Source organism: Podarcis erhardii, assembly GCF_964252035.2.
Source record: "Podarcis erhardii genome assembly, chromosome: 13".
Classification (NCBI taxonomy): Eukaryota; Metazoa; Chordata; class Lepidosauria; order Squamata; family Lacertidae; genus Podarcis; species Podarcis erhardii.
In genome coordinates, this window is record NC_138502.1 from 39,870,754 (window position 1) to 39,884,686 (window position 13,933).

Consider the following 13,933-nt stretch of genomic DNA (forward strand, 5'->3'; position numbering starts at 1 on the left):
TGGCCACCTCATGAGAAGAGAAGACTCCCTGGCAAAAGACCCTGATGTTGGGAAAGATGGAGGGCACAAGGAGAAGGGGATGACAGAGGACGAGATGGTTGGATGGTGTTCTTGAAGCTACCAGCATGAGTTTGACCAAACTGCAGGAGGCAGTGGAAGACAGGAGTGTCTGGCGTGCTCTGGTCCATGGGGTCACAAAGAGTCGGACACGACTAAACAACAACAAAAGCAGTGGCAGGTTGACCAGCTATGTTCAAGAGCAAGGGGAATTAATGGGGTGCCTTTCAGATGTTATTGGACAATGACTCGCACCATCATGGCCAACGGTGAAGAATTATGAGAGTTGCAGCCCAGTAAAATCTGGTTACTTCTCTCTAAGGCTTATAAATGGGAGGAAACATTCTCCACTGCACATATGGAGACAGTTGTGTGGGCACTCCTGAAAAAATACCCATGCTGCACTTGGAGGATTGTGCCAACTCACCAATCTAATACCAGTCACCAATACATTGGTACCTCGGGTTACAGACGCTTCAGGTTACAGACGCTTCAGGTTACAGATTCCCTAACCCAGAAATAGTACCTCGGGTTAAGAACTTTGCTTCAGGGTGAGAACAGAAATCGCGCGGCAGTGGCACGAGGCCCCCATTAGCTAAAGTGGTACCTCAGGTTAAGAACAGTTTCAGGTTAAGAACGGACCTCGAGAATGAATTAAGTTTTTAACCCGAGGTACCACTGTATACCCTTTCCAGGAAAAGGTACTCAAGAGGATAGTGACTGGATAACTCTATGCCTTCTTGGGTGACGCTGATCTTCACCCATATCTCTTTCATTACCAAACTGTCTGACAATAGCAAGTAGTATAAAACACTCTTCAATAATAAGAATACAGAGGCTGCTAGGGGAAACCAAGAGGCACAAAGATCTCTTGAAATACCAGTAGAATTCAGGGTGTTTTGAGGCTCTTTCTGTTCCAGAGTTCAAAATTTAGGCATAGGAGAGAAAAATCTGTTTTCCGTTTATCGGAAACCAAAGGAGAGCCGATTTTAAAAAGTGATGGTGAAACCAGAGTTTGGTTTGAAGCTGCCTGATGAAGTTAAGCGTGTCTGAGTCCAGACACTGTCTAAATAGGGAGGTCAGTCAGGATCCCCTGGCTCTGGGCTCCTTAGTGGGGGAAAACTGATGATGATGATGATGATGATGATGATGATGATAATAATAATAATTTGTTTATAATAATAATAATAATAATAATAATAATAATAATAATAATAATTTGTTTCTTATACCCCGCCCATGTGACTGGGTTACCTCAGCCGCTCTGGGCAGTTTCCAACAAAAATTCAGGAGTTGACCCCTAAAGTAAACAGACATGACTAACTTAGGTTCATCAATATCAATGGGTCTACTCTGAGTTGGACTTAGTTGAATACCACACAGTAAATAAGTAAAAAAACGAAGCAGAATTAGTTCGTTTATGATAAAAGAGGTGCTGGGTCTAAAAAACTTGTCTGGAAGATATCAGAGAAAAGAAACTGGCACTGCCAGGACTGGTACTGCCAGGAGCAATGTTTTTAGCAGGTAGGTAGAACTGTAGGCTCAAAGGCATGGAAGTTAGGCTGGCATGTGCCAAACGGACATATTCATTTTAAAAAGAAGAAACACAGCTTAGCCTAAAAGTAAGAAGCTGTGTCAGAAAGTAAAACAGCCTAAGTTTTTAACGATTAATTTATGCAAAAGCCATAATGATTAAAATATGATGATAGATATGATGATAGATATGATGATAGATAAAATAGGATGGTAGATATAGATAGATATAAATGGAATTAGTCAAATGCAAGGGAAAAAAATTAAAACTGGGTCTGGCAATAATTATGTGAAAAGCTGTAATTTAATAAACACTCATAAATACAAAAAGGGATTGTTGTTGCTGAATCATTACTATTTGTGAATTGCCACTTGCTTTGAGCACAACTGCTTTTGGAAAAGCATCACACATATTAAAAACTAATCTAAAAGTGTTAGCCGGAACTTGCCAAATGCAAAGGGAGCACAGAACTCTGCCCGTTGGTCTTTTTTGTGTGTGTGGAGTGGGGCGAAACAAAAGAGGTGAAAGCAAAGGACTGGCAAAGTCACCAAATCAAGGACATTAGCATGTGTATGCACAGGTGAGCATTTCCCTTTTAAACAGGGCCGAGCCACAACATCTTGCCCAGATACTTTCTTCCCTGTGCTCCACACACACAAAGAGACATGATGTGATTCGAGTTCAGGTTTGAGGAGGCAGAGCTCATTGGTCAAACTTGCCAGAGATGCTGCTGACATATTAACTGGTGCATGGGGCAAGCAGCAGGTGAAAGGGTGGAGTCCTTCCCCCCCCCCTCCCAATATGCAATGACAGTTCCAGGGAAGACAAGCAGTTTTCTGGAAACGTCAGAGTCTATTAGGTCTATAACAGAATAAAGCTGAAGTGGCAGATATCTCGGCACAGTGCACAGGGAGGGGTTGCCATTTCTCTCTACCAGCACCCAACACACACACACACAACCTGGGAAAGAAGAACTAGCATTATTATTACGCATTACAATTTATTACCCATCCTTCACCCTAAGGTCCCAGAGCTGGTCACAACAATGAAAGCACAACATGAATATTAAATTGCTAATATGCTCGCACCACCCAATTCTCCAGCTCCATCATCCAGAACAAACAAACAGGCCCTCTGTCTCCACGCTGCCATATGGACCCAAGACACTAAACAAGAAGAGCGTGGAGTGTGGGATTCACTTGGCTACCCCTCAAGCCACAGATGGGGGGAGAGGTCCCTGTGCACCCTTGCCGCCCCCGCCCCCCCTTCTCCAGGGTCCAGGAGGCAGGTCCCCCCCCCCCCAATGAGACAGCACTCTGTCGCAGCAATAGCTCAGAATCAAGGTCTCCAAGGCAAACTCCATGTTCCCAGCAAGGATACCCTAAGGGAAGGTATGGCGCCAAGCCGGGGGTGGGGATGGGGAATTAAGTCGCATGGTGGCACTTGGGAAAATACATCTAAGTGGGGGGGGGGCAGAGTGAAACCGATAAACAGAAAAGGGCACTGAATAAGGAACAGGTAGACGAAATGTGTTAGAGGAAGAATTATGCACCTCTGATAGGCCCTGTCCACACACGTCATGTGTGAAGGAGCCACCACAGATCAAACACCGCAAATGGGGAGATTTCTGTTTCAGACACAATGCCGTGCACCGCAGGCAGGTCACACACACACACACCACAGGGCAGCTCACAAACGACTGTGCATGCCTGTAGGAGCAGAGAGGTGTGTGTCTTTATGAAATGCACGAGATCAACAAGCAGAATGCAAGGCAGGCAGACAACAGGTACATCCGACAGAGGTCAAAAAGGATGTGCAGGGGGAGAAATGGGTGTGGACCGAGACAGGCAATATTCCAGTCAGATGGTATACAGACAGAAGCAGAGGGGGGAGAAACACAAGGGGGGGGGAGAGACGGTGGCTCAAGGATGGGGACCGCAGAGAGGCAGACAAAAGGTTCAGGGTGGGCAGCAGTAGAAGAAAAGACCCTGAAATAAACAGATCGCCATGTAAGGAGATGGCCAGCCAAAGGGATGGGTGTTAAGGGGAGGAGAGAGAGATGGTGCGAGCAGGGGGCTGGCAGATGGAAGGTGGAGGGAGCTCAAGGGGGCTGGGAACGGGCGTAAGAATAGACAAAAACCCTGCGCCCCCACCCCGCGCCCTCACCCCCAAAACCCTCCTCCCCCCCACCTCTTCCCTGTCTATGAAAAGGAGGGATGGAGCCTTGGGGGGTCCCATCCCGGAGCCCAATACCGAGAGAGGGGCGCAATATTTAGGGGGGGGGTTGTGTGCGTGATCGAGTGGAAGGAATCGGCGCGGACCCACCCACCGCGCACCCCCCATTCCCGGTGCCCCACGGCGCATCTCTTTCGCCGCCGTCCTGCAAGGTCTCGCCCATCTCCTTTTGGGGAACCAGCAGACCAGAGCCGAGGGGAAACCCACCCCCCACCCCCGATCCAGAAAGGCGGAGGCGGGAGAAGCAGCCACATACACACCCCATACACAAAAAGTGGAGCTGGGGTTTGAAATCCAGCTAAATATATGCCTCCGTTTCCCACCCACCCACCCCACTTTTTCTGGAAATGCGCCACCGCGCGCCAACAGCTCTCGCACCCGCATAAATGGCACGGAGCAATAGCCCCCCCACCCCACCCCAAACTGCCCCACCCACCCAGCCAGATCCCCGGTTCCCGCCGCAGGAGGGGGGGCTCCCTCGATTCACCCCCATCCCCCGCCCCGCCACTACCCGCCTTCTGCATGCAAGACCCCCGCCGCCTTTTCCTTCCTCTCCGGCGCCCGCCCCCCGCGCGCCCACTCACCCTGCGGGCTGGGAGGCTCCCCGGGCTGCGCCTTGCCGCGAGCCGGCCAGCCGGGGCCGACCAGCAGCGGCAGCAGGAGGGCGAAGCGCATCGCCAGGGCCGGCGCCCGCAGCATTGTGGCCGCCCCCACCGGCTCCCCGCTACCCGGCCATGGCGCGCCCGGAGGAGCCTGGGCGGCAAGTCGGGCGCACTGGGCTGTGCGGGATCCGGTTACGCGGCGGCGGCGGCGGCGGCGGCGATTGTGTCTCCTCGTCCCCGGCAGCCCCCTCCTGCCCGGCGGGGAGAAGCTGCGACGGCTCCACCTGCTGGAACAAGCCAGCACCGCCGCCGCCCCCTCGGTCTCCTCTTCTTCTTCTTCTTCTTCCTCCGCCTCCTTCTTCTCGGGTGCTCCGCCTTTAGCTTACCTCACCTAGAAACTGTGTCCAATGCCAGGGAATAGTCCTGGGCAAAGGGGGGGGTTTTAAAAAGTTCAGGGGAAGGGAGGGGGTGCACTGTGCCTCTGAGCATGTGCAGAACGTGAAGATTGTTCCAAGTAAGCCTCGCCCTCTCCGCAGGGCTCAGAGGCGCCTATCTGTGGATTGGCTTTCCCCTCTTCCGTTTCCTCTCCAGGGCTATTTTCTGGGTGTGCAACGCGTCTTCAAATGGTGGGTGGCGGGACTTAGCAGGTTTCTTAAGATTGATGCTTTTGAATTATGGCGCTGGAGGAGACTCTTGAGAGTCCCATGGACTGCAAGAAGATCAAACCTCTCCACTCTGAAGGAAATCAGCCCTGAGTGCTCACTGGAAGGACAGCTTGTGAAGCTGAGGCTCCAATACGTTGGCCACCTCATGAGAAGAGAAGACTCCCTGGAAAAGACCCTGATGTTGGGAAAGATGGAGGGCACAAGGAGAAGGAGACGACAGAGGACAAGATGGTTGGACAGTGTTCTCGAAGCTACGAACATGAGTTTGACCAAACTGCGGGAGGCAGTGGAAGACAGAAGTGCCTGGCGTGCTCTGGTCCATGGGGTCACAGAGTTGGACACGACTAAACGACTAAACTACAATAAGATACCAATAAGGGACGTGGGTGGCGCTGGGGGTTAAACCACAGAGCCGAGGACTTGCCAATCAGAAGGTCGGCGGTTCAAATCCCTGCGATGGGGTGAGCTCCCGTTGTTCGGTCCCAGCTCCTGCCCACCTAGCAGTTCAAAAGCACGTCAAAGTGCAAGTAGATAAATGGGTACCACTCCGGCGGGAAGGTAAACGGTGTTTCCGGTTCGCCAGAAGCGGCTTAGTCATACTGGCCACATGACCCGGAAGCTGTACGCTGGCTCCCTCGGCCAGTAAAGCGAGATGAGTGCCGCAACCCCAGAGTTGGCCATGACTGGACCTAATGGTCAGGGGTCCCTTTACCTTTACGATGCCAATATGTACATTATTATAGAACCGTAGAATTGGAAGGGACCCCAAGGGTCATCTAGTCCAACCCCCTGCAATGCAGGAATCTCAGCTAAAGCATCCATGGCAGATTTCCACCCAACCGCTGTTGAAAAACCTCCAAGGAAGGAGAACCCACAGCCCCCCCCCCTTTCAGATATTGGGGCATGTGGAGCCAACGTATTGAACATGCATGACGGGGGGCGGGGGGAATCTCAAAATTACAATTCTTTGATGGTTCAAAGCTGTCCCTGTGTTTTTGTTTTATGAGCTGAAGTCATATCGCCTTGCTTTCATATGTCCTACTCAAATATTAACATATCCCAGCACACCTGGTCTGCCTGCTACATGCATTAAACGGCAATAAATGTTCTATATGCCTCCCCACACCTGAGGATGCCATGTCTCCCAGAATTAACAGCAAGGACAACAACAGGTCAATGTTCATTTGCATCTTGCCCTTTCAAACAAAGGCTTCGAGCTTTAATCAACTAATTGGCACAATAAATAAAGGCTTAATCCCAGATTAGCAGCTCCCCCACTCCCAAAATATACAGGGGTTGTCAGGAAGTAACAAGTAGGAGACTCAGAAATCTTGAAGGGCCCAGACTGATTTGTCCTTCAATTTACTGTACATCCGAAGCTAGCAGACAATTTGGCTTCTGCACTGAAACTATGGTGGGTTTCTTCTCTCTCTTCTAACAATAAAGAACAACAGGCAGGTGAAGTGATTGCCTTCATTGCTCATGCATCTGGTTTTAGCTGCTGCTTCATAACATTGTTAATTTTTTTGGTTCTTTAATTGTGTATGTACAGTATAAATGCAGTGGTTTTACACACTCTCTCTCTCTCTCTTGTTCACCGCTCTGGAATCTATTGGATGAAGGGTGGTATACAAGTGTTTGAAATAAATAAATGAATCCTTTAAACTTGGAACCTGCACAATACTAATGGGTTTCCAACTACTGGTGAGGCAATTATAGCTCCCATGTTATGGTAATTGAAAGTATTTCCTGACACAAAGCTGGTAGAAAAACATGGTAAAAGTAAAACCCCAAGAATTAAATGGTATCTTTCATTTATTAAACAGCAAAATGCATTTTACACTACAGGTAATATGTCCCATGCCTTCATTAGCCTCCGTATGAGCTCAGCAGATCCCAGGGTGTGGCGCTGCATGGAGGAATAGAATCACCAGCAGCCTTTTCTGCCCCTCCAGCTCCCCAACTTTGGGAATCAGCCCAAAATGGTTCTCCTCTCCTGCTGAAGATTTGGACTTGTTTGAGGCCACAAAGAGGAGATGAAAGGCAACGTTGCTGGTGCAAGAGGGACAATTCCAAGATCATCTTTGTGTCTTGGAGGAAATGGTCACAACTGGGGAGCTGACGGGGCATTGATCAGAAATGGGCACTGCTCCTTGATCATATGGAGTCTACAGATCATCTCTAGGAGAGTCATAGCTGTCAACAGTCCCTTATTTGGCGGGAAAGTCCCTTATCCCAGTGCCGTGTCCTGCTGCTGTCCCTTACTGATGATGTCCCTTAAATTTCCCAGGTATCAAAGGAAGCAGCTCCTCTCCCTCCCTCCCTGCTGGCCAGGGAGGAGGGAGGCTCCAACTGTGTTGCTTGGCTGTGTTGCTCACCCAATAAGAAGTCTAAGAACAACTGGGGGGTGGAGCTTGCATGCCTTGTGCCGATCAAATCGGCCGCGTTGCCTGGGGACTCGCCTTTGCTCAGCGCTTCCCAGCGGAGAGGTGACAGTGGTTTCTCTTGCTGCATCCCCTTTGCTGGGTTGCTGTGCTGTGGGAACCACCGCTTGTGGCTTCGTTTGGCTACTGGCTGGGCTTTCTGCCTTTGGCTCGGAGGGGCTCAGAAGTTGAACATACCTGTGCTTGGAAAATCCCTTATATTGGCTGCTGATCCCTTATTTTCGAGGCTGCTGGTCCCTTATTTTCAAATCTGCAAGTTGACAGCTATGAGGAGAGTTCCCACGCCTGTTAAGATTCACTCCTAAAGAATAACTCTGAAGCAACTGAACAGACCAGCCTCTTATAGAATGACAAGAAAATGTGGCACATGATGAGTGGAATGGACAAGCCCAACTATAATTTACAGTACCAAATTTTGAACAGAGTATAGGCAGCAATGGCATTCTTCTTCTGATTGCTTTCATGATGCATCGAGTATTTGGCATGTTTTATGCATATTATGTATATTCTCGAAGCTACCAGTATGGGTTTAACCAAACTGCGGGAGGCAGTGGAAGACAGGAGTGCCTGGTGTGCTCTGGTCCATGGGGTCACGAAGAGTCGGACACGACTAAACGACTAAACAAATGTATATTAATGGGATTAATTCTGCACTTTAAAAAAGAGTGCTGGGTTTTTTCCCTCCCTACTTGTTTCTCCAAGGCCTATTTTTTCCACTTAAGAATTAGTGAGCTTTTGTTTTGTTTTTAATTTCACGGATGGCCCATGTCTTCCAGTCAGGACCTTGTTTTTAAGGGTGAAGGAATCACTCTTCTGTGGCGCTAACCATGAATGTGGATACTGCCTACTGCGGGCATCGATTTAGCAAGAGAATGGGATGTGCGCAGAAGTATAGCTGAGGAAAGGTATTAAATTGCAGAGCAAAGGGGAGAGGGGGTGTCTCAGAAAAAGGGTCTAGCTGACATCTCCTTGGGAACAGGGAGGGATGGATCCAGGCAGAAATGAGATCACAGTGGCAGGCGTGTGTTTGTGTGAGGATCACCCACTACTGCTCCTTCCCAGATGTTTTTGCCCCAGGGTCATTGGGACAATTGTTCCTCTTCCTCTGTGGGTGGTCGCTTCCTCTTGAAAAAGCCCGTCTATTAAAAAAAAAGAAATAGGCTTCTTTGAACTGGTGAAATCCTTGATTGGGCTGCTGTTCTCAAAATAAACGCATAAGGCACCCAGAAGCATGCTGCAGTTGGCTGATCTGATCACAACAACAACAACAACAACAACAACAACAACAACAACTCCTATTTGGGGACTTCCCTGGCTTTTTTCTGGCCCATGTAGGACCAGTCTGGATAGCTGGCCTTGGTGAAGATTTGACGTTTTTATCCCCAAAAAGTTTTTTATTTGAGTTTCTACTGAAATGAGGCTGCATTTTAATGTTGTACTTTAATCTTGTTTTTAAGTTGTATTTTAATTAATTGTTTTTATACCTGGTGTTAGCCACCCTGAGCCCAGTCTTGGCTGGGGAGGGTGGGGTATAAATAAAAATTATTATTATTATTATTATTTGTCATGGAAGTTTTAGTTGAGATTCCTGCATTGCAGGGGGTTGGACTAGACACTTGGAAGTCGCTTTCAGTTTATAATTCTATGATTCTATATACCATGCCTCCCCAATGAGGCATGTTAGTTACTGCGACATTGGAACTCCCATGAAGGCTCATTTTCTGCAGGGGACGGAGGTGCTCCTATTTTTGTTAAGCCCCAGCTAAAGCCCAAACCACTGGAATATTGGCACCCCATGTGATTGGTCCACTTTGCCTCTAGGCCCAGAATTGTCCGCTCCGAGGTTTTACTTACCTTCCAAAGAACGATAATGAAGATTGCAAGGAGGAAAAGTCCTACCACTATAGCTGCTATGATCCACCACACAGGAATATCCCTCTCGGCAGCCGGGTCCACCCACTCCACCAGTGTCTTAGTCTGGGTGGGGCAGGGGGGAGGGATAGGAAAGAGAAAGCCAATGTGAGCTGAACCCTCGTCTCCCTGATGCAACTGAAATAATGGAGGGGTTTTCATGCCCAAGTACGGTAAGTCTTTTATTCCCAACGCAGATAACAAAATGGCTGAGCTCCTCTACCTTGGCGGCAGGTCCAGGTGATTCTTGTAGGGCTGTCAAACACCAGTTATTTAACTGCCATTCAGGCTTCAGGATTAAAATTTGGAACTGGGTACTTTGCGAATTTAACTAGCATTTTGAGCCCATTTTGGATGCAGGCAAGATCCAGCGAAAACAAGGAAGATCTTTATTTTCTGTTGCAACCAAGTTCCCCTTCTCCTTGCAGTGGTCTGCAAGCCCATTGGAAGACAATTGCCCAACCCCTTAACCCCAAAATGCATCATACATACAAGTCAAGATGGCTTCAGGATTGTTCTCCTGTACTATTTCAGGCATGTGGTTTGTATACTTATGCATGTGTGTTTACCTTGTGCATTCATGAACATTAATTCTATATTTGAGCAGTGGCGTAGCGTGGGTTGTCAGCACCTGGGGCAAGGCAAGTAATTTGCGCCCCCTAACCCGTGGATTTGTGCCCCCTAACCCGTGGATTTGCACCCCCTAACCCGTGGATTTGCCCTAAGCCCAGATGTTGCGCCCGGTGCGGCCGGGCCCCCCTGCACCCCCCACGCTACGCCACTGTATTTGAGACCTTAGAATTCTTATTGCAGTCTCACCTCTGTTCCACCAAAAAAAACCCATCAGGCTCCAGCCCCTGACTTCACCAAATGACCAGGTATTTTCAGAAATTGGGCAATCCCAGATAGTGGGCCCCATGGATCCACCTCACACGCAACCCACTTGGCTTTATGACTTGCCAAAACCCATAATATACCCTCATGTCCTTATACTTCAACTACCCCTAGGTAGGAGGGACAGATACAGTCTTCTGGTCCTTGTCCCTGGTGAATCATTGTTCCTATTTTTGCTTCCTGGGTACGCCTGAGTTAAAACATCAACGAGGCCCTGTTCATCTCAATAAGCCGAAATATTCTTGAGCGGGTGGCGCTGTGGGTTAAACCACTGAGCCTCTTGGGCTTGCCAATCAGAAGGTCGGTGGTTCGAATCCCTGTGACAGGGTGAGCTCCCATTGCTCGGTCCCTGCTCCTGCCAACCTAGCAGTTCAAAAGCACATCAAAGTGCAAGTAGATAAATAGGTACAACTCCGGTGGGAAGGTAAACGGCGTTTCCATGCGCTGCTCTGGTTCACCAGAAGCAGCTTAGTCATGCTGGCCACATGACCCGGAAGCTGTACGCCGGCTCCCTTGGCCAGTAAAGTGAGATGAACTCCACAACCCCAGAGTCGGCCACGACTGGACCTAATGGTCAGGGTTACCTATTCTTGAGCCACAGAAAACCACAAAAGGGGAAAGTGCTCTTGTGCTCAGGTCCAGCTTGAGAACAGGATGCCGGTCTAGAGGGGCCATTGGCCTGATCCAGTAGGCCTGACGTTCTTATGCAAAGCTGAGTTTCAGTAACACTGATTCACTGACGTACCAGAGAGGATCCGCTTGGCAGAACTTCCGGCTGAATGCGGTATGGCATCCCTGAAGTGTTGAATCGGGCCTGAGACTGGATGAGGAGTTGCTCCTTCATGGGGTGCTGTGGGAGAAGAGACCATCATGCATTACCTGAGCCCTTATGGACCTGCCATCAGGGGCAAGCTTTGGTGACCTTTTGAAATACGGTGCCCTGTGCGAGGCCAAAACATGGCGTCCCCAAATGGCGCTGGCTTCCGGGTTGGGTGGTGTTGGTGTTTAGAGCTCTGCAACTTTTAGAAATAAGAACCTGGACTCAGACTATGCTTGCTAGATGAAGGGGTTTATTCTAGACTTCTTTCCTTGCTCAACCGTGACGCCCAAGCCACTTTCACACGCTACATATAAACTGCTATGATGCCACTTTAAACAACCACAGTTTCCCTTAAATAATCCTAGTTTGTTAAGGGTGCTGAGAGTTGTAAGGAGATCCCTGTTCCACTCACAAGGGTACACTTCCCAGAGTGATTTAACAGTCAATCCCTCTCCATAGAGAACTCTGGAAATTATAGCACAGGGTGGGGGGCACAAACTACTGATGCGCTGCATGTGGAGGGTTGCACGTTGCAGAGTTCCCAAAAATAGACCAGAGGCAATTAATATTTCATCCAGCAGAGCTTTACTGCTACTGAAGGAAAATGAGCATATTGGTCACAAATCCAATACATTCAGGATTGGCACGGTCCATAAAAGATCCAGTTGCAGCAGACTTATCTTAAACTAACAAGAACTTATAATAAGACTAAATCTCAACACTATAGCATACAGAACAGAACACTTCACCAGAACAAAGAGCTAGAAAGAGAAAGTAAGTGAAACCCAGGCTCCTTCTGGCCTGACTATTATAGTCAGCAGGACCTGGACAGAAAGATAACAGAACCAATTTAAACCAGCTGTACTCAGCTTCTCTGAAGGAATAACCCAAACATCAGAAACCTTCTTCCTGTTTCTTTCACATAGAAAGAAATCTTCCAGAACCCTCCTGAACTAAGCAGAACAGGAAAGATCTCTACACATCAGATCAATACTTTCTATACTAAGAAATGCAAACTGACAACTACAGCTCCCATAATTCTTTGGGGGAAGCCATGACTGTTTAAAGCGGTATCATAGCGCTTTAAACCTACAGAGTGACTGTTGCCACAGACTACCTCTCTTACTTCCTTCAAATCCCTCCTCTAGATCCACCTTTGGTCACGAAATCTTTGGCTCATCTCTCTCCAGTTACCATGCCCTGCTGTAACTCAGCCTAAGTACATTACAGTCATACCTCGGGTTACAAACGCTTCAGGTTCCGTTTTTTCGGGTTACGGACCGCCAAAACCCGGAAGTACCGGAACGGGTTACTTCCGGGTTTCGGCGGTTGTGCATGCGCTGAAGCGCTAAATCGCGCTTTGCGCATGTGCTGAAATGCCGAATCGCAACCCTCACGTGCGCCGCTGCAGGTTGCGAACGCTGCGGGTTGCGAATGTGCATCCTGCACGGATCACGTTCGCAACCCGAGCGTCCACTGAATCACTGAAACAATCACATTATCGTTCCCTGCGTATCCTCGGCTCCCCTTCCCCTTCATGTCTTGTTTCCTCCATGGAGAATGTTAGATTAGAAGCTCCTCGGGGCAAGGGGTTCTTGAGGCTGGAGGAACATCGCCCAGCTAATGTTTTATTGATTTAATATGCTGTAAACCGCTTTGAGGTTTTTATTAAAAATATAAAGCTGTATAGAAATTAAATAAAGCAAGCAAGCAAGCACCATTCATATGGATGGTGCCATATAAACAAATAAATAAATCACAAACTGTTTGCCACTTCTTAATCATAACTGCATCTTGTGATCTTGTAAAAATGTATGCTACCCTTCATCTTGTCTGGATTACAGGAAGTTGTGCAGATATAGATATAGATATAGATATAGATATAGATATAGATATAGATATAGATGATATAGATATAGATATAGATATAGATGATATAGATATAGATATAGATAGATAGATGATAGATAGATATAGATAGATAGATAGATAGATAGATAGATAGATAGATATAGATATATAGATATATAGATATATAGATATATAGATATATAGATATAGATATATAGATATATATCTAGATATAGATATAGATATAGATATAGATATAGATATAGATACACACACACACATATATATACATATATATTAAAAACATGCCCCCCCAAAACAAATAGAATATTTCAAAGCAAAGTGTAAAATGAGAACAATTAACATTTCCCAAAGGCACTGAAGTGCTTGCAATGTTGGAGCCAGGCAAGCCTCTCCAGAGAGGGGGTATTCCAAAATCAAGGCAGTCTTGTTTTCTAGGAAGGGAACTCTCTGCCTCCCCATCCCTTGCACAGAAGCTCCTTCCTTACCTCCAGGAAAGTCTGCAGCCACAGCACTGCATGGATGGTCACCATGGCTCCTTGCCCTTTCTCCAGAGTCCCCACTTGGCAGGAGATGACGACACAGTCTTGGCTACTACAGTTCTGCAGGCAGGTTGGATCAAGAGAGTTGAGTTAATTTAAACTGATGGAGTTATTCAGCCTGCAGGATGTATATAACCTGTGGATAAACACAGGGTGCAGTCCTAACCTCCAGATACAAACTATGTGTATGTGTGGGTGTTTGTATGTGTGTGAAGTTATGGAATTCTGTTTCCCATTTCTTCATTGCTCAGTCTTCTACGTTTTCACTTCTACGTTTTCACATCAGTTTTTGAACTGGTTTCAGTCTTAATGAAAATTCATTAGCTTCATTAGGAACAAAAAACTTGTAGGAGACTT

The 13,933-nt window shown here is 47.7% G+C and overlaps 2 protein-coding genes across 3 annotated transcripts in view; both read right to left on the reverse strand.

Moving 5' to 3' along the window:
* The window catches only part of FAM171A2 (family with sequence similarity 171 member A2), a 47,272-nt gene extending 42,502 nt beyond the window's left edge, over positions 1 to 4,770 (reverse strand). The window contains exon 1 of one of the 2 annotated variants that reach the window (XM_081837748.1): positions 4,411 to 4,770. In XM_081837748.1, the coding sequence (XP_081693874.1) occupies positions 4,411 to 4,525 (115 nt within the window). In that variant the 5' untranslated portion in view covers positions 4,526 to 4,770. The remainder of the gene's footprint in view (positions 1 to 4,410) is intronic. The other variant, XM_081837751.1, reaches the window with a different exon arrangement.
* Positions 4,771 to 8,145: 3,375 nt separating this feature from the next.
* Positions 8,146 to 13,933, reverse strand: part of ITGA2B (integrin subunit alpha 2b) — a 61,815-nt gene continuing 56,027 nt past the window's right edge. Inside the window, 4 exon segments of the mRNA XM_081837654.1 lie at positions 8,146 to 8,676; positions 9,392 to 9,514; positions 11,088 to 11,192; positions 13,523 to 13,636. Coding sequence (XP_081693780.1) covers positions 8,617 to 8,676; positions 9,392 to 9,514; positions 11,088 to 11,192; positions 13,523 to 13,636 — 402 coding nt within the window. The 3' untranslated portion in view covers positions 8,146 to 8,616.